Below are 21,343 nucleotides of genomic sequence, written 5' to 3' on the forward strand. Positions count from 1 at the left end.
TAACTGCCGTAGTTACCTCAAACTCATTTGAGCTGTATGTCGCACAAACGAATTGCATGCCATATTGCCACCTTTAATTAACTTGTTTGATTTTTTTATTGCAAAGGGGACAGAGTCAGCGCCTTAAATATTGACAGAGTAAAAACAAAATAAGCCCACATATGAGGTGGATGGGTGGCTCAGAGGTCAGAGCAATAATCTGGTACCAGAAATAAATGTGTTCGCATCCAGGCAGCTGTCTGGGAATGAACCTTAGGAAGGTCACCGATGACAGAACACACGAACGAACAAACAAAAATGTTGCGTGAAATTTTATTCCACACCTAATTTGGAAAACATATCACCTCGGAGAATTAAGTATCGGTTCGAGCGTCATTCAACGAGCATCGCTGCAATGTGCAGAGTGGGTGGAAATGTACTTCTATTTACTTTGTGAAATAGCGGTCACGTGAAGGGACCTCAGAGTTAGCTCCATAATATCCACTTCCAATGGGCCATGCTCTAACATGGGTCACACTGCTCCCGCGAGAGATCCGAATGGACACCGCATTTTGTCTCATTACATGACACCAATATTGCAAACTGAATACAATTACAACAATATTTTTAGAACCCCCAGACATTATTGCATTGTGTACTCACGCAGAAGACGTGAAGAAGCAAGCCTCCATGCTTCCTCTCTTCGTTGGTGAAGATGTCCTTCGGAAATTCATTAATCGCTGCCACAACACAAAGGAACAACGGAGGGGGGGTCACACACGTGATTCAATACATTTACATGCTTAGCTTCATTGTCATGTGGTGTCAAACATGAATGAATCTTGGGAATGCTGGCATGAGCAAGCAAGTTACAGCCACAAACCACCGCACTGCAGCAGTGCCGGACGATGCTAATAGCAAAAGTAGCTACACATGCTACGGGCCCCGCACTTTCAAGGGCCCCGCGCTAAACGCTTTCAAGATATCAATGCCGGTTCAGTGATTCTGCACTTGCTCTATTACTATAGTACTATACCGCCTTCAACTTTTATGAACGACTGGGTGTATAAGGTTAGCGATTTGTCGTATTATCCAGTTGTGTAGCAAATGAAAAAATACAATTTCTTTAAAAAAAATTGTGTGTTTCAATATTTACGTGTTTTTTTTATTTATGGCCCCTTTATAACATGTGCTACAGGCCCTGCACGAGCTTCATCCGGCACCGCATTCAGGCCAAAATACGTCTCCACTTAGCTTCCTTCCTTGCACTTCTATTGTGTTTATTTGAATTCCTTCATTTGGTCTCTTATTCCCAAGTCTTTTTTTACTGCCTCGCTCAAAGCGAGCAATGTGTTAACCCTAATCTTCGTAATAACGTTTTTTTGGGTTCGAGCACGTAAATGTAAATGTGCCGTAAACCCACCTCGAACAAAAAGGTTACAATCAGTTGCTACCTCAGCACACCGGTGAGTGTTGGAGAGTAAACTCACAACATTTGCAATTTCAGTAAGGCGTTTCGCTGCTGATTCCAACCAGATTCAACGGGCGATTGCCATAACCCTAATCTACAGGTTGGCCTAAAAGTCAGGGCACATAGGGTTGTTTTGTTTATTTCAACAAATCACATGCAGTTCTTTCAATGTTTTGAAAAAAATGATCAAACTGACTCCCATTAACAATAATACTTGCGCGAATGATCTTTTGAAATACATTTTCGACTTTATTAAGATTGCAGCTTCCTTTTTTCGTATTAGTTAAAAAAACGAATGTACTTCCATTTTTAAATGTCATCTGAAACGCGGAGAAGAAAAATAGATACGAATAATGATAATAAGATAATAACATTTAAATATTTTAATGTCAGTGTTGAAGTAAAAGTAACCCTATGTGTCCTGACCTTTGGGTCACCCCTATATTACAGGTTCAATGGTGCTGTTTGTTGCTGGCCACTTGGAATTTGGGGCCTTTTGGGCCCTGTGCTCAACAATCGTCATAAAAAGAGTGATTACACAATATTCCTTCATTATTAGAATATTGATGCTGTTCATGAAATCATAATTGATTGCTAGGTCTTTACGAATACTGAATGAGGTCATTTGTTTGATGCATGATCATTCAAATTACTCACAATGTACCAGCGATGTACCTTTTTAAAAGTGTATAATTCCAGGAAAAAAAATGGCCCAAACACTACATGTAAGCACCTATTAAAGTCCAATGAATCATTCTGAAAAGCCCACATTTCCGAAAGAAATTGAATTCCTAAAACTTGCAAACGGCAGAAATAACGTTATACCAAAAACAGATAAAGGCTCTGCCGTGCAATTGATTGCTTATGAATGCTGCTGGCCGAAGGGCCTCGACTCGAGGGATATCTACAGAGCACCCAGATATCTTTGGAGACGGTGGGAGTACCGACACTTTGCCCCACTCCATGGGACCTGCCAATCGCCTAACTGCACTGCATAAAGCAAAGATAACATATGTGCCACAAACCGACTGTGTATATGCATAGTTGAATCACAGGGAAATCTCTGAACAAAATCTAAACACCATCAAGACGACCTTATTTTAATAAAAATGCGAGGGAAGGAGTCGTATAAAAGGCTGTCCTATTGACATTCAACTTCATGACGTGGTTTAAAATTGTTCCTTAATTAAATTTTCTTTCGTACTAAAAAGGTTAGTGTGCCCGTTGTTTGGATATTGATTAGTCACGGCTGGCTTTTATGTGTCTTATTGGCCGCACACACTCCTCCATCTGGCATTATGGACACCCTGCTCAAATTTGTGATGAAACAAAAAAATGTATAGCGCAGGGATCAGAGCGTTTGGCCAGACGCTGCTAAAAGTCTGGGTTCAAATCCAGGCAGCCGCGTGTACTTAAAATGGGTTCTCAAACGTACTCAGTTGATGTTCTCAGCCTGGCCACCGATGACTGCACTTAATTTTTAGTTTAAAAAATTCCAGCTCGAAAAACGACATATCAGGGTTGACTGTCACGTGACAAACCTCACTTTCATATGCAGAGTGAGTGCGAAGTGTCGCCCTCTACTGTGTGCGGACCAGAGGCAACTCGAAGAAGGGATCTCAGAGGTAGCTCTGGGAGCGGTTCTCTGACATGAAGGGCTTGCACCGCTCTGCGAAAGGTCTGAAAGGATACTTAATCTCCCCGCACCTCCGATTGGCACGGTTGGCTACGTACGGTGCGAACGAAGTTCAACATATGTACATACAACATACATATATCATGATGCCCGTTGTGTTAGAGTTGGGGGGACTTTTTAAAATGGGTTCTCAAGTCGAGCGGGTTGATCGTCTCAGCCCAGTCACAAAATGACTGCACAATGAACTATTATATTTATTTTTCAATTTGAACTGAGAATGTATATTTTGTATTGGTTTTACTGCCACGCTATAAATATTTCTCTGTAGCAGGGCGTGTGGGAAAACTGTATGCCCTCGCGTGCAGATAAAAAGGGGTCACTATGAAAAGATCTCCAGAAGTAGTTATGCAGTATCTCCTTCCATTAGCCTATTCTCTACAACGGGGGTAGTGCACTGATCTCTGTGAGAGCTCTGAATGGATGCCTTATGCCTTGAGAGCAATTTCACAATGGGAATAAAACCGGAGAAAGACGAAATATTGGTTTTGTCCATTAACTTTGTTGCGAATTCTCCTGTTCATTTAGCTATTGTGCTTAATTTACGCACACCCACCAGTATGATTCACTTAGGATAGACAGCGTGAACTGATATTTCCTGAAACATTCCCTGGAGAAGTTTTTTTGCAGGTTTAGTTTTTAATAGATATTGACCGGAACTTGAATGTCGCTTGTGAAGGTAGAGATTCAGTTTTCAATCCAATGACTTTCAAATAGATTGCAGCTTTATATATATATGTTCATATGTCGAAACAAAAAACATCCTAGAAGTTGTTGTTTTGATGTATTTTTTTTACTTAGTAAAAATATGTATTATACCAGGTAAGGCCCACTGAGCTCTTTTTAAAAAAGTGACCTGGACACAAACGATAGCTCAACGATGTGACATATCACGTGGAAATTTATAGCAGCCAAATACTCGAAACGCATGTTTTTTTTTAAATGTGGAGGGAAAAACCGGAGGATCTGGAGAAAAATCCCCACGCCCACGGGGAAAACACACAAACTCCAAATATTCAGGCGTCAGAATCGGGATTGAGCCCACGACCTCCTGTATACGAGGCGAGGTAGTTAACATATCGCCACAGTGGCACTCCATGTATGCAAAGAGCACTAGCTCTCGCTCTCGATAAACATCACATCCATAGCTGCGCACACGTCACTCGAAGTCAGATTTTAAATAAAACAACCATAATGGTGTATTGGTAAAAAAACAGCTATTGAATAATAGTACTTTAATAAACTAGGGTTTCTAAGCGCCTTACATAAAGCTTAAGTTACTTAAAAACAGGTTAGTTTTAAGACGCAAATTAAAGAGTGCAAGATACCCAGAATCCATCACAAAAGTTTTTTTGTGTTAGATCGCATTAACATAAATGTGTCATTAACCAACCACCATCCGACAGCCAATTAGTAAGGTCTGTCACATAAACAAAACTTAAATTTCGATTTAAAGCTTTCGTGACTGCAATGATTCATCTTCTTTGGTTCTTTCGGTAAAGTCACATAGAATGAGAATAAAATAATAAATTGATAAAATAAAATAACACAATAATATTTTATTCTCATTCTACGTGACTTTACCGAAAGAACCAAAGAAGATAAACAAAACTTGCCAATTAGTTACTACTTCAGCACACCGGTGTGTTGGAGAGTGAACCCACAACATTTACGATTCTAGTATGACGCTTCGCTGGCGATTACAACCAGCTTCATCAGTCGATTTGCCATAATTTTGGCTCAGAATCCCTAATGGACCGAGGAAGGGAATTCCACAATCGTCGAGCCTGGCTGGAAAAAGCTGTCTCCGATACAGCAGTGCGGCCTTTGGAATCGTAACATTAGTAGACCAGAATGAGCAGATATTTTTTTATTAAACCACGTGAGGATCTGACTATCTTCATTTTGTTTTAAACATCCCGTATGCATAGTTTGAATGTCTCTGTTTATTTACACAATGCCAATTGGATTGCACACTAAATCGGCATTGATTAAAATAATAACACAAACCAATGCAACTCTGTATTTTTAGATCCCCCCCCCTTTCTTCTCAAGAGCATCTCATGTTTAAATACCATTTCTTATTTTTATCAAAACACACAACACAAGCAACACCTGTGCCTCTCTGGAGAAAATGATTCCAAATTAGAATATTTAATTGACTGCCATGCTAATTAATCCCCCATCACCGCTTGCCTGTTCTATCGGACCGTCCCGTCGCTTTAACGTCAGCGGCACGCAAGCGAAGTGCGACTTGTGACAGGGCTTAATTTATTTTTGTCGGTCTGGAGCTGTCCGAGGCGGAGTCGAAGGAAAAAAAGATTCCACGCCAAGTGAAGCCCCGTGCTCGTGCCCAATTGCCAACTATGGCACGCCGGACAGACGCGGGGGGGGACAAACTCTCGTGCCTTCCTAGCGTCAACGAAACCTCCGCCGAGGTGCTCCACTGCTGTCAAGGATTGTTGAATAAAAAGGCGTTACGCGCCAGCGTCGCGACTGAACGCGCTATTGGCTAACGCAGAACGAACATAAGCCACAGTATTTACAATGGAACGTTGACCGTTAAGAAAAGTACGTGGGCTTGGGGGATGATGTTGATGATGATGATGCTGCTGCCGCCCGTTGGTGGGCTATTGAGCAGCGTCCAAGAGGACGTCTGACGTGGAGATGGAGTCATCGAGACCGGCGGCTCACGTGCAGCTGCGAGGACACCGCGACTTGGGGAGGCCTTCATCCAACAATGGACTGATCACGGCCGTCGACGATGATGATGATGATGATTTAAAGCTTTCGTGACTGCAGCGATTGATATTCTTGGTTCTTTCGGTGAAGTCACGTAGAAGGGAAACAATAAAATAATAAAAATGCAGAAAAATAAAATTCTCACGACGTTTCGACTGCAACACAAGCAATCATCATCAGGTGTGAAAACCACAACAAGAAAATTTGAAAAAAACCGCCGGTTATGCAACCAAACCGCCACTTTTTTCAAATTTTCTTGTTGTGGTTTTCACACCTGATGATGATTGCTTGTGTTGCAGTCAAAACGTCGTGATAATTGTATTTTTAATATTTTTATTATTTTATTGTTTCCCTTCTACATGACTTTACCGAAAGAACCAAGACTATAAAGATGATGATGATGATGATGTGCGTGAGGACAAGATGCGTGCGTGTTTGCAACTATTTTGGTTGACTTTTAAAATGTTTAATGGGGATTATTTTTTAAGTATAGTTGGGTTATGCAACCAGGTTCATTGATAAATGTGCCTACTGTGTTAACGGCTTGAACGTAACGATGTATTGGCGGCGATAGCCGATGAGAGAACTGTGCACTGTAGGCGATGAATAGAGGCATTTTTTTCCCTTCGTGAGCATTTATGGGCACCAAAGTACATTTTAAAAAAGCAATTGATTCGAGAGCATAATAAATATGCGGTTTTTTTTCTTCAGGAAATTTCACCTAGGTTCAAGTCTAATCTATGGACACGGTTTAATTTTCCTATTGGTTTTATCTATGCAAGATATCACGCGTAAGTTTGGCTATCGTTTTTCCGTGTGGAACTAGTGGAAAATACGTAGCAATGTGGACATGGTACTGGTATGTAAATAAATTATAACATCATAATTAACAGCCCTTTGTGAAACCACTGCTGGTAATAAGGCTGCTCCTCCTGGCGTATGAATGTACGCATGCTGGACTTGTTTTACACCGTACGTAGCCAAGCGTGCTAATCGGAGGTTCGGCGTTGTTTGAACATACTTCACCATACCGGTCAGTGCAGCGGGCTGATAGACAGTGCTTACCCAGAACGCAGTGTTCGATGTCACACGTCTCTTTTGTTAACCACTACTGGGAATAAAACTCACAAGTCAGTTCACCAGATCTGTGGATGCAGTACGTTAACCACTTCCCCCCCCCCCATTCTATTTTTAATTCCTAAATAATGTATTCCTGCCCCCCCTTCCCCCGATCGTCCCTGGGAAGTAAAAATAGTAACCAGCGTCACATTTAGCTGCAGTCATTAAGTTTAATTTGGTTACACGAGCCTGTGGGAGAAATCCTGTTAATGGTGGCTGTAAACAAGAGCGCGTCGATAGAGGTGACGTGCAGAGTAGCGCAGGCAAAACTACACCAGTGATCGTCTTCATTATTCTTTGACAAAACGTTCTGAAGACAAATGGGGCGATAAGACGATGAGTCAGGTGTGTTCTTGTTCTTCTTCTTGTTGTTTTTGGAGGTTTTTGTTGTTGATTTATTGTTGTGCCACTGTGGCGAAATGTTCACTGCCTCGCCCAGTGTACAGGAGGTCGTGGGTTTCATCCCGACCCTGACGCCTGTTGTATATTTGGAGTTTGCGTGTTCTCCCCGCGGACACGTGGATTTTTCTCCGGGCCCTCTGGTTTTTACCCTCCACATTTAGAAACATGCGTTTAGAGTATTTGGCTGCTATACATTTCCACACGATATGTCACTGTGTTGAAATGTCATTTGTGGCCAGGTCACTTCTGAAAAAGAGCTACATAGCACAGTGGGCATTACCTGGTAAAATAAAAATAAATAGTTTAGCTTAAAAATAAAAAAAAATCTTCGTTTTCGTTTGGCTTTCAATAATTTCCACACCAAAGTGTTAAACAGATGTTGAGTGTAGTTCAATGGGTGGAAAATAAAATCAATTCCATGATCAGTATAGTTTCCTACCTGTTCAATAAATGCTTCCGAAAATCATTAACGGGTAAAATAAAAAGATTAGACTTCCTATTATCCTCCAAACTGCAGTAATTGTTACTGCTTCCCCCCTCGCTGAACAACAAAAATTGAGTCACATGCTATAATCACAGGTCCCCGAGGTCATGTTGTGGTCAGCGCGTAAAAAATACACCGTGACCTTGCACATCTATGCTCCCACGTCTATCCTCCCCACCTTCGCCAACCCTCACTGACCAATGTGCTCAGGTATGCTCAGATAACGGCGACGACTCACGTATGCGTGTGCATTGAACTTCTTTCGCACTGCACGTAGCCAACCGTGCTAATCGGAGGTGCGGGGGAAGGACAACAAACTCAAGCACAAAAAGCTATCCTAACGAAATAAGTTTTCAATCCAGATGATTTAAAAGTGCACAGCTCCAGTGGATTCCTAATGTCGGAAGGAAGCGCATCGGAAAGAGCGTGCGATGCGGTGACTGTCTTTGTTCGATGGCCAGCCAGAAGCAGCTGCTGCTGCTGCTGCTGCGAGGGTGATCAGAATTAGCTTGATGGTTGACGCTCCTGGAATTGCAGCAACGCCTCTTAAGCTAATTCCGCAGTGGATAGACAATTGATGATGAAAGGTGCAACAAAAATACTTGAAAATACCAAGTAAATGTCTCAGAATTACACGCAAGCCTCAATATCTTTGTAAATAACCTTGTTTTGTTGCAGATGCAGAGATGTGTTGAGGCACTCGTTGTTTTCAAACCTTGCAATGTGACAACCGGCTCTTCACAGCTAAACCTAGGTGCAATAACAGCCTTCATCATCATGCCCGGAAGTTTTGCCCCCATCGTATCGGTGTCACACATATATTCCGCGCACTTCAATCGCGCACTGCAGGGCTTCACTCGGGTGACTGCGATATGGTCACAGTGCTGTATATTGTACGATACGCTGTATATTGGCGCGCTATCATCGCGGGTCATTTTGTTTTCTTTGAGATTATATTTCCTGGAAAAAAGGACACTGATTAAAAGTGCGCAATTGAATAGCTTTCACCCATTAAACCATCGCTTTGCTAAATATTTTGGGGAGAGGCTCAACTCCTGTTTAAAGCCCTTGAAGGAAATTCCACGTTCCTATGGCATGGGTGAGTACATCCATAAGACAACCCTTATTGATTCTCCTGAAAAAAAGTCTTATTTTAATGAGTAATCGCTCAGCTATATATTTCAGTGGATCCCCAACTTGAATTTGAAGTCGTGACCTTCCACTTGTGAGCTCTGCACTCTGACCCCTCTGCCAACAAGCTAAATAAGTAACAATAGGATCAATAAAATAAACCCCAAGGTAGGAAAAAACCCCACATATGTTACCGTACATTATTTTTTTACCATGAACGCAGGGGGGGAATGTGTGCAGCAATTGTCTTCTCAGTGGACATTCACGGAGAACTACCGACAATGTCAGACAAGTTTAACACCCTCTGAAAGCTTACATCGGTTTTTACAAAACGGTCCATTTTTCTCCTTTTACAGATTTTATTTCTTATCAAAAATACCTAATGGGGGGGGAGATAAAAAAAAAATCCAACTCTTTTCACGAAATGTTCTATTACGGTCTAATAAAATCATAATTTTTTTTTGAGAGGAGAGAGGGAGCCCGTCGTGTCACGAGCAAGCCAATCAAACGCAATTTTCTCCCCGGAGTGTGGAATTAGACGCGCCGGGTCCCTCTGCACTGCACACTTGAGCTCCGTTTCATGACACGTGGGAGACATCCTTGGCAGATAACGTGTGCAGCCGGCTCTGCCACGCTGAAGGCCATCCGTCATATCCACCGATTCTGTCATATTTATTTAATAGCATTTCTTCCTGTAATTCAAAGGCTGACATTTAAGAATTGCTTTCAAAATGCGCATTCCCTATTAAATTGTGCATTGGGTTTTTTTGTTGTTGTTGAAGGGTACATTTTTTTGGGAGGGGGAAGTGGGGGAGTGGGGGAGTAACGCAGCCTGCGTGGAAAATAAACGAAAGATTTCTGATAGCTCAGACATCCAGAATATTTACCGACCACCAAGTGAAAAAAACCGAGTTTAAATGAAAACTGCCGTGAATAATGTTTTTGTATCACGAAGCAGCTTGCATTGATGTAACTTAACCAGATAGTTTTTGTAAACCCGTGTATGTGGTTCCCATGACAATACTCATGCAATGCATTTGTTATTCTTAAAAAGCTGCCCATGAGACCCAAAATATCCAACCTGGTCGAAGAGTTTGCGCACTTCAGGTTACGTGGAGAGATGACCCGAGTTCTCATTCCTGGCCATGGTTAACATCAGTGGCGAGTGAAATAAATCCCTTGACCCCTACCGTTCGTCCCAGCCCACGCCCCACCAACTCTCTTAACCAACTTGCAATGACCATCAGAGCGAAGTATGATTTTTTTAAAATAAAGCCAGTTTGAGCCGACACGGTTTGCGAAATAATTATTCCAAATGGCGGATTGACAAAAAAAGGGCCAATACATATGTTCAATAATAATGATGCATCAAGAGTGATAGCGATCAGTCCCAGAAATCAATTTACAAATGGTGTGCAAGTGGCCCGACATCGGATGGCCACGACAACAGATCTCGATTGCTCACGAAAAGAACAGATTTTTTAAAAATACAAATATAAATAAACGCATTACAGCGGAAAGCTTGAACGGGCAGATTGAATTGTCCCGAGATGCAGCAAATATAAACGTGTCTGCTCTACCTGGCTCCGCCGAGGGAGCCGGCTCTCCGGCAGTGAGTGACGCACTTAACACAAACCGCACCTCCTTTTCGCTCTAAAAATAACGAGCCTCTGTGCGACTGCAGTAACAACGTCGCGTGCCCGACCATCGCGTTATTTGCGCGCGTGCCATCGTTTTCTGTAAAGTTCTCGCGTTTATCCAACGTTTTCACCCATCCGCCTATAGCTCAAGGCGACCAGTGAGTATGATATGCGACGTGCTGTTGTTAATAATTGAAAAAGGCAAAGGAATCTCGAAGGTGGCGGCATGGAGTAATTGTCATCGCCAGCTCACAGCCTTAAAAGTAGTGATGGAAATTGCACATTCGTATCGTGGGGATGGGTTTATCCATAATGGCACAACACATGTCGAATTTCCACATTGTGGTACCATCTTTATCCACCCCCAAAGGGATGTTAGGCTAAGCCGTCCCCCAGTAGGGGTTTGATCTCCCCTTTTCCCACTGCCAGTGGAACAATCTAAACCCCAGCGCCCCTGCACGGCTTGTTAATTACCAAGCCGACTGCAGTGGTAATTCATCAGAATAATATCCTCCTTCCCCCCGACTTCCTCCTTTACTCTCGCCTCCACCCACCCGAGGGAGTCATGGAGCTCTTCACACACAGGAGCTCGATTGTCAGAAGCAGCGACACGATCGGAGTAGAACGTCGGTGGCACTGGGGCACGACGAGCAGTTTTAATCACGAGGCTGCGGTGTGAAGCACCGGTGGTAAATTCGAGTGTGTTTCGTATTTGTTGCGCAACTGGAAGCGTGGACAAAGCGACTCGCCACCTATGTCGCTGTTGCGGATGCCTTCATCCAACAAAAGGACTGGGAAAGTGGCGCGTTACAGGTACAATCACGTGCCTGATTGTGGCAATAAGCGTGTCATGCCCGATGCGTTTTCCCCTTTCTAAGGGAGCACCGACGACGAACGTGGCGCGTGGGCTTGCGAGCGTGCAGCCCCAACATGTATCGCTTAATTCCGATGATATTACCGTTCACGTCGAAAAAATGCCGCGTACGTATTTGTCGAACGAGTCGATTAATTGACGATTCGTGATATGCATACTAAAAAAAAAACGGGGGTCACAAGGTAATTTGTCAGGCGGTCGACAAAACCACTTCGCTGCGAAGAGGCCCTCACCTGAGCCACCCCCACATGTGAAATGATGAACAACAACTGCCAAGCCTTTGTGTTCGAGCCACCCCCCCCCCCCCCCGGACTGTGCCCACTAAATGTCGTCACGAGCGCCCTGTGCAAGGGAACCCGAGTGGCCGTGCGTTATCAGAATCTCGGCATGCACGGGAGGGCGTGTTTGGGAGGCGGTGTTCTATCGACGCCACTGGCAAGCGGTCGAGCAAAATAAGTGTGAATACATCTCAACAGCCGCTCTTTGCAGCAAGCTCGTGCTAATGAAGAAATTATTTTGATCAAATCCACAGTCATCGGGTTTCCACTACTGCAAAGTAAGAGTAAAAAAACCGGTCAATTTATTGTCATTAAAACCGTCGTGTTAAAAAAAGGAGTTTCTAACTTAAGTTGCAGGCATGAATGCATTCATTCCCGCGTGTCTCTCTGTCGTTACCGGGAGCTCAATATTACGTTCCCAATTATGTGCCTACATAAATGAGATTTTAGTTGCAAATTACGTTGCGAAAGTATTAGAGGCTCGCCGTACATAAAATCGTGCATGTCTGTCAGAGAGTTTCCAAAACTTGACCATAAAAAGCCAGCGATGGTTTTTAAACCTTTTCAGCCATGGCGATGACGCCACATGCCATGCAAGGGCCTCGCCCCCTCTCCCAATGATGTAATTGCGTGTGACGTCATCTAATTATGTTTCTCAGAAGAAAATATTATATTTGCCAATGAAATACTTCGGAGGACAAGCACGTGTTTAAAAATATGACAGATATTCATGCGTAGGTATAGTTTTTTTTACTTGCACAGTATTTGAATAACTTGCGTAACTCAACTCTTTTTTTCTCAAATGGCATTGTTTCTCTTAAACTTCTGGTGGTCGTGTGCTGTCAATAACGTCTTGTTTTTACAGTAGCTTCGTGATTATGAATAGATGGAATCCGTAGCTTGTTGCTCATTTAACCTTCACATGAATACACTGCACAGAAAATGAATTTTTTTATATTTGCAAGATATAAAGGATATTTTTTCCCTGTTTGTTACGAGCATACAGTATATAATTTTAATGAGGACCAATACATCTGCATTGGTCCTATTGACTTTCCAACCAATTATATTTGAATAAGTAGCACTTATTGGAATACATTTATTTATTTGAAACCTGGTAAATGGCACTGTCATCCAACAGAATATAATTCATGTTAATTGAGGGGCAACATCACGGTTAACACAATGATGTTTCTGCATGAGTCTATCTTATAATTATTCATAATGTAGAGAGCATTGCGGCATACACTGTAATTTGGACAACAATGAGAAGATTTGCAGTCTCAATGTGGGCGAGAGAGCAACTCGGCATATCATCTCTCTGGGGGTCGATAAAATAAGTACTGCTTTGTGACGAGTCAATTTGGGTTCCTTTTATTCATATACCTGACTCTGGCATAGGAATATGGAATTTTCATCACTGGCTCAGGACTACGAATTGAAATGAGCCCCACTTCACACTCGTTGAAGCGTGAGAACAAAAACTTCAACATCATCCACCGACTTTCACGGTGACTGGAAAGTATTCAGATGAAATCGATTGCAATTCAACTCTCTCGCAGTAGCATTTGCTAGAATTTCCGATTCTCCCATTATTGCCGCACTGAAGGTCCACACTAAATATCTCACGATTTAGTATAACATTTTTTAAAGAATACAGACTTGTTTTTCAGCGACACTTCTGACAGAATCAAACTTCCACAGTGCCCCGAGCGTGCGCGGTTCAGCGATGCAATCGTTCCGACCCGTCCACACTAAATCAAAGCAAAGAGCCCACCCGTTCCCTCGCCTCACGGCACTTCACTCTCAAACATTTAACCATGCACCCGGCAGGTGAAAAACGTTATCAACAAACGTGAGAGAAACCCGAATGCCGATGCCTTGTTTCCAAGTCTTCGTTAATCCGACATTGGAGCCAGGGCAAGCCAGCCCCCTGGAGTAGGTGACAACAGCTGCTTCGCTGCGTCCCGGTGCGCTGCAAATTAAATATTCCTTCCTCTTGCTCGACTCAAGCACGCCGGCTCATGACATTGAACATTTCCCTCTCGTTATCTGTCCTTCTGCCTATTCTCACATTGCACCTATCGCAACCATGCTGTGTGCAGTGGGGCATCTGTATAAGGGTGTTTTAAAATTGCATGACCTTATGAAGTGCGCTGCCTGCGTCAATTATGACCTTCAAATTTTTTTTTCATTCCTTGTGCTCCTTCTTTCATCGAGCTGCGTCACCGCGTAGGCGAACAAATGGGACTACACTCCGCACCTCCGTGAGATAGTGGACAGAATGAGCCTCCGTTGCCGTGGTTTACACGGGGGGGGGGGGGGGGGGTTATTGAAGTGGGGAAGTATAGTCGGGCAAGCTTGAAGAGGACAACGGATAGCCACTCAACGCGAGAGAGTGCCACTGCCGTGAAGTCGCGTCCTCCGATCCCTCTCTCGCTCGTGCGAATAATGTAGTGAGTGTGCGGAGCGATGCATATGGAAGGGGGACGTGTTAGAACGCGGTGCCTACATTGAATTAAACTAAATATGTATTTTTATTTACCAGGTAAGGCCCACTGAGCTGTATAGCTCTTATTCTTATATATTTTTATATATATTTTATTATTTTATTGTTTCCCTTCAACGTGACTTTACCGAAAGAGCTAAGAATATGAATTACTGCAGTCACGAAAGCTTTAAATCAAAAATGTATAGCTCTTTTTCAGAAGCGACCTGGCCACAAATGATAGCTCAACGAAGTGGCTTATCGAGTGGACATTTATAGCGGCCAATACTCAAAATGCGTGATGATGAGGGGAAAACCGCGGGGAGAACACGCAAACTCCAAATATACAGTCGTCAGGGTCGGGCTCGAACCCACGATCTCCTGTATACCAGGCGAGGTAGTTAACATCTCGCCACATTTCATGGCCCATACCCTGTGTTCTCGTACAAATGCTTCACCAGAAAGAATCACCAGTCAAAATCTGAAGATGTCACTCAGTTGAAGGCAGGTTAAAGCTTCAGGTAATTGGTGACAATAATTGTGGATAATGAGAAAACATGAGGTTACTATTTTTCTCCAGATATATTATTAATAAGAACCTGTAGAATGCAACTAAAAAAAGGACAATAATTGCGGAGATGAAGAGAGGAGATCAGTTCACGCGCAGGAATGAGATGGTTAGTGACGGCGTGGGGAGGGTTTCATCTAGCAGTGGATATATAATGGCTGACATATATAAGCATTCGTTAAATAAATATCAAACTCGATGGCCTTCACTGCCTAAAACATTTTCTGCGCTAATTCGAAACAGTCCTAGTATGTACCTGCTTCTCCAAATACAGAGGGCATTAGTGGTGAATCTATATAAACCCATTGTGAAATGAAGGACATATCCCCCGATTTAATTAACTATACTCCAACAGAGCAATGAATTCATACACTATGTACATTTCTGCGAATATGCTTCAGAATTCCTTCGTATAAATAATATTTATAATTTTCGGAAGTAAAACTAGATTATGTTTTCTCTTCCTCTGGGATACAACAATAATGCATCGCCACATGTTAAGACCGCACATCCACAACTCTGGTCTTGTTAATTTTTTAAAACGATGTGATATTAAAAGCGGGTTATTCATCCAAATAAATTAAGCAAGCGTTCATCTTTTTCTCCATCTTCGAAACACAAACATATACACACACGCACACATATATACTCAGACGTATATCTACAACACCCAAATGCGCAGCAGAATGGACGGTCATATATTTTCCCATTATCTTGCCCAATTGCATTGCAAAATGCGATTTTTTTCCCCCCTTCTTCAGTAGGCTATAAATAAGCCGAGGACATCGGCGAAACCTGCCACGCTGCTCGCGACGTGTTAACGTTACGCGCGTCGGGTAATTAGCTGACGTGTTCCGCGACCCCCCCTCCCCCTTCCGTCAAAGGGGAAGGTGCTCCTTCAGGGCCCCCCCCCCCCCCGCTGAGACGCGACCCCTGCACAATCAATGCAATGGACGGATCTGCGACAATTCTCTTTGCCAGTCCGAGGCATAGCGAGCGAGGCGTGCGCAGCTTCCCGCCAGCGTCTCTGCCCACAATCGTCGTCTTTGTCAGAATAATCATCATCGCCTGATGATGATTGCTTGTGGTGCAGTCGAAACGTCGTGAGAATTTAATTGTTTCATATTTTTGTTATTTTATTATTTCCCTTCTACGTGGTGACTTTCCTCTCCTTTAGTTATATTTTTGTCCACTTCATTTGAGCGAGTCGTACTCGATCCGAGCTGGTGCCTCTGGGTTGCCACCCGTCCTCCTTTTCCCTGGGATTGTCGACTTTTTTGGGGTGGTTGGGGGGGGGAGAATTTTGGTCGTCTTCCCAAGGACGTGATACATCCCAGATGCTCTCAGTCGAGTAATAAAACAACCCGTCAAGACAATGCATTTAAATGTCGTTCTCCCTCCCGCTTGTACTGTGAGACGGTATTTCTTTCCACGCTATGCCTATGCTCTTTGTTTAATTCTCTGGTAACCCCAGCTGTTCGCCACTGGCTCTCTAACGGCCACCTGCATGCATGTCTGGGCAGTGAGTCACAGGGAGGAGGCTTTCGAGTCCCGCACGTCTGCAGTCGTTATCAACAATCAGCCAATCACATTTATGCGCAAGTTAAATGCTCTGCTAAGTAAGAGACATTTGGACGCGGCTGGTTCGGGGTGAGAGAGGCAGGCAAGCAATGCATGCGCCCAATGATTGGTCAGGACATCTGTTGAGGGCAGGGGATTTCCATTTGGTCTCAGTTTGAGGTAGATGAAAGACAGCGGGAGGCCTTGAAGTCGCAGGGATTAAACGGAAACTGCTATTAGCTACGCCACTACCCGGTTCAAATTAATTAAGCATGTCAGCAATTACTCGGGAATATTATGAGATTACATTTAGACCGTTCAGTTCAGTGCAAAGGCCATGAAGTTACAATTATTCGGAGTGGTTCTACTGTGTGGGTTTTCATAGATCTGCTGTAAGACTCTGCGATGTGTTTCGTGGGAGAAAGTGAGCCGCTCCGTTATGTTCCTTGAAGGTCCCAGCACGTGCAGCGAAACGTCGGACATCATCGTCTAGAACAGTGGTTCTCAACCTTGTTTGGCTACTGTACTCTTTGTTGAATTTTGTTTCAACCGAGTACCCTCCTTGCCTGGTTCTGGGAAAATAAATGTATGAATAATGAACATCAACATTTTAATCCAATTGTCAATTTGTTGAGGTATCATCCTCACTAGCCAGCAACCTGCAAGCGAACAAAAAAAATCAATGTGACACTCTGCACGCAGTGACGTAATTTGTTGGTGCTCGCTCGTGGTCACTCTTGGAAACCGCATTGTTGACGATAAATGAGTTTACGGAGGTCTTTCATCGCGTTCTAGGTGTACCAAGTGGCTTTTACGTTTTACCACAGTTATTTTACGTTGGCAGATTCACGCATGATTATTCACCGATAATTGCACACATTTGTGAATGACCTCGCGACGGGAACCGCCGTGGTCTAGAACACGAGAGAGCGATGCAAGTGGTCTGTGTCTTGTGGACAGATAAGGCTGCCTATGGACCTCGGTGGCAGTTGGCAAATCACGCAGGGCAAGGGCAAAGCAAACGTCCTGATCATGAGACACTTTCGGGTTCAAGAGTTTCTCGTGAGCACGCAGTACAGCAAGTGGGAATTTGACTTTGACCTTTGCGCATGAAGAGTTCTATCTTGTCGCGCGTGCATGCAACGCGCTAGCTTCCGATGCGGCCGCGGTCTTCCACGTAAGGGGCCGTCCATAAATGACGTCCTCGTCACACGGCGTCACAAAAAAATGAGACCCCCCCTCAAATATGACGTCACAAAGCTCTGCGCTCCCCCCCCCAAAACCATATTTCCATTTTGAAAATAAAACATGCTTCAAATCATTCTAGATTTGAAGCTTTCTTGACTGCAAGCATTCATACTCTTTGGTCTATTCGGTAAAGTCCGAAAAAAAACAAAGAGCATGCTTCAAATCGCTTTAAACTATTGTCATTGTAGTGCGTATTTAATGTGGCGCTGCACTCTGATGTTGTAGGAGAAAACATTTATTAAAAAGTCTATGTAATTAAGTAGAACGTGTTGTCTATATTTATTTATAAAGTTGCGCATTTTGGTGTGACGTCACATTTCTCAAACCCCCGCGTCACACATCGTCACAAATGTCTGACCATCCCCCAAGGTGCGTGACGTCATTTATGGACGGCCCCTTAAACAGCCAATTAGTAAGGTTTGTCACGTAAACAAAATGTGCCCATTAGTTACTGCTTCAGCACACCGGTGTGTCGGAGAGTAAATCCACAGCGTTTACAATTCGAGTACTGCGACTTTTCGCTGGTAATTACAACCAGCATCATCGATCACATTCTGAATAATGTTGGTCGCGAAAGCCTCCCAACTACGTGTCACACCTGGAGGAAACCAATGACAGAACAAGGGGAGAACGTACAAGCTCCAACACGGAAAGGCGACCGAGTCGGGAATCGAACCCCAATGCTTCCTTGCTGTGTAGGAGGGCTCGAGTTCGCAGGCGAAAGCAGCCACGAGAGAATGACGTAATGACGCGGTGCGTCATCATTCGCTCCATGGTTACACGGCCAGCGCGATGACGTACTCAACCCCCCCCCCCCCCCCCCCGAGTCAGTGTGCATCAGGTCAACTGTCTGATGCATTAAGCTGACCATTAGCGTTTCATTGGAGCTGCAAAGTGGATGTTAAATACGAAGCATGCAACAATTAATTGTCCGCCCTTCCCCCTCTCTCCTCATCCTGGGCGATGACGTAATTCAAAAATATTATTATTTTGTGTTTTTTACAAGGGTGGGAAAAACCCGATTTTTTTTTGCCCGACAAATCGGGTTATTGGTTTTAATGGAATTAAACCCGATTTTGCCGATTAAAACCTGGTTTTATTATCGGCGTCTCGTGCACACTTCAATCCTGCTCCTCGTCGTCTTCGTCGTCGCTCTCGCCGCTGGACTCGGTGTTGTTTGTCGCCGTTCGTCGGGCGTCGGGTAGTCGTGGAACGCGTTGAGGTTCCACTTAATGACGACGAGCTTCTCGACTGTGTTGGGCGCCAGGCTGTTCCTCAACTTGGAATGGATAAATCCCATCGTCGAGGAGTTTCGCTCAGACGCAGCGGCGGCGGTCGACGTGGCCATGCTGAACAGTTTGATGGCTGATCTTCTGGAGCTGCGGGATAGTCGCTGCCGACGAGTGACGAACTGACGACGTTAGTCTGGGCGAGGTTCCGAACGCACCGCGTGGCTCACGCGCATGGCGGCTGAGCCGGGGCCCCGGCCCGAACGCCGCTAATGGGTGCGTGCGACTGAAATCCCGACTTAACTTTAATAAAACCGGATTTGGGCAGGATCCAGGTGCTCCGGTTTGATATAAAAAACGATTAAAACCCGAATGAATAAAACCGGGCCGTGCCAGCCTTGGTTTTTTTTAAAGTGTGGTGAATGCAGCGCCTCTAGCGGCTACAAGGGTCACGTTAACCGACTGCTTGCAACTTAGAAATCGAACATTCTTCAATGTAACTCGAAGAAATTGCTGAGTGGCTGGTTTAAATCAGGATGTTAGCTTCCCGTGATTTAAATCGGGTTCTGAAAGTTAGTGAGTTGAAGGAAGGGTCTGTATAACAACAAAAAAAAACATTAAATTAGATTTTTTTTTCACTTCATTTGGCGATTCACAGTTCTGAAAATCAACAGCTGTGAGAATTTAACATTCAACGAACGACCTTTGCAGCGCTTTAAGAGGTGTGCCCCTAATTTGGATAAAGATGCCTACGGAAGAGACCACTTCAAAAGTAGTTCTGGAAGATCATCGTCTGGGACAGTTCTCGCCGACACACGGTGATGCACCCCGAGTTGCCAGAATTTCAAATGGACATTTTTTTACTCATCATGACAAGATGCCGAGAGCACAATTGTAACAAAAATTGTGAAAAATATATTTTGAAAGACCTGGCGGCGGCGTTTATCTGGTTGCCCAGCAGAAGCAGAGCAAGCATTGCTACCCCCCCCCCCCCCCCCCCAAAGAGGTAACCCGCTTTATCAACCGCAAAAAGTATGATTGGCTATAAACAGATCCCCAAATAGGTTTGGACTCATAACGTTGTGATTGCGAGTCAATTCTGAATGTAAAAAAATAAATCGACCGCAAGCTAATGAAATGTAGAATTGTAAATTTAAAACACAGCACGGCTCGGTTTGTACAAACGGCATCATTATCTCCTGTGGTAGACTGTGCTAGTAATCCCTGGAAGGCAGTATATCCAAGAATATCTCCTGTCTCAGCACAGTAAACGTACGGAATGGAATTAAAGGAACAACATAAATGCCATTGCTGAATAATGCATTGCTTAAGGGTCGTTTTTCAACTTCATCAAAGATTTATTGTAGGTTCCATAAACTGCAGACAGGAAATAACAGTCAGAGCCCTTTAAATATTACATGCTCTATGATGCACGGTGGATACAATATTTAAACTGGAAAAAAATGGAGAGAGGAAAAATATTGTTCTTGATAAGAGGAAGATTGATCATCGTGATGATGGAGCATAACAAGAAGTCAAAGTGGCTTCATCACTAAATTGTGAGGACTCCAAAGGTTAAAGCAATAATGACAGACTATCATAGCTATTTGCATGCATTTTATATAAAGTACTTCATTTATATATATGTACATAAGGATGTAGGGATGCTGCTGTGCCGTAATGGTTAGCGTCAAGGTTGCCAGTTCAAAACCATCTTTCGGCGGTGCGGCAGTTAAAAACAATGGTAGCGAGTTTCTCAAATCACCCCCCCACCCCCGGTCTCTGTTCCGCCCAGCAGCATCAATGGGTTATGTTCGCCACAGTTAGTAGTTGATTGACAGGTCGGGTGTGGAGGGGTAAAAGTGCGCGTCTGCCCACCTCTTCCAACTTGTCTGGTCAACATGTTAAGAGGAGATCGAATATCCCGCAGATGTTGGCTGTCGTAGAGGCATCTCCGCCAACTGTGGCATGACTTATTTAAACATTTTAACTATGTTTTTTTTATTTTTTTACCAGGTTGGGCTCACTGAGCTATTTTGCCATATTCCAGAAGCGACCTGGCCACGAATGATGTCCCGATGAAATGGGTTATAAATGTGGAAATGTATAATGGCCAAATACTCTCAAACGCATGCTTCTAAAACCCGGAGAACCCTGGAGAAAAATCCACGTGGGCACAGGAAGAACATGCAAACTCCAAAAAATATGCATGCGTCATCATGGTCGGGATCGAACCCACGACCTCCTGTATACCTAGCGAGGTAGTTAACATCTCACCACCATGGCATGAACAAGCATTTGCGGTGCCCCACCTATAGTTCTTACGTGTGTGTGTGGATATATTACTACTATAATGAGTCAAGAATGTCTGTGTGTAAAGCGTGACGTCACTCCACCTTCCGCACCCCCGTCATTAATATTCATGAGCAGGTAGATG

At 43.8% G+C, this 21,343-nt stretch overlaps 1 protein-coding gene across 1 annotated transcript in view; it reads right to left on the reverse strand.

The window, feature by feature from the left end:
- SLC24A3 (solute carrier family 24 member 3) overlaps positions 1-21,343 on the reverse strand; it is a 137,687-nt gene that overhangs the window by 53,997 nt on the left and 62,347 nt on the right. Inside the window, exon 3 of the mRNA XM_032948304.2 lies at positions 643-719. Within this exon, the coding sequence (XP_032804195.1) occupies positions 643-719 (77 nt within the window). The remainder of the gene's footprint in view (positions 1-642; positions 720-21,343) is intronic.

The sequence above is a fragment of the Petromyzon marinus genome, chromosome 6 (genome assembly GCF_048934315.1).
Source record: "Petromyzon marinus isolate PM22_M1 ecotype Great Lakes invasive population chromosome 6, UKy_Petmar_22M1.pri1.0, whole genome shotgun sequence".
Taxonomy (NCBI): Eukaryota; Metazoa; Chordata; class Hyperoartia; order Petromyzontiformes; family Petromyzontidae; genus Petromyzon; species Petromyzon marinus.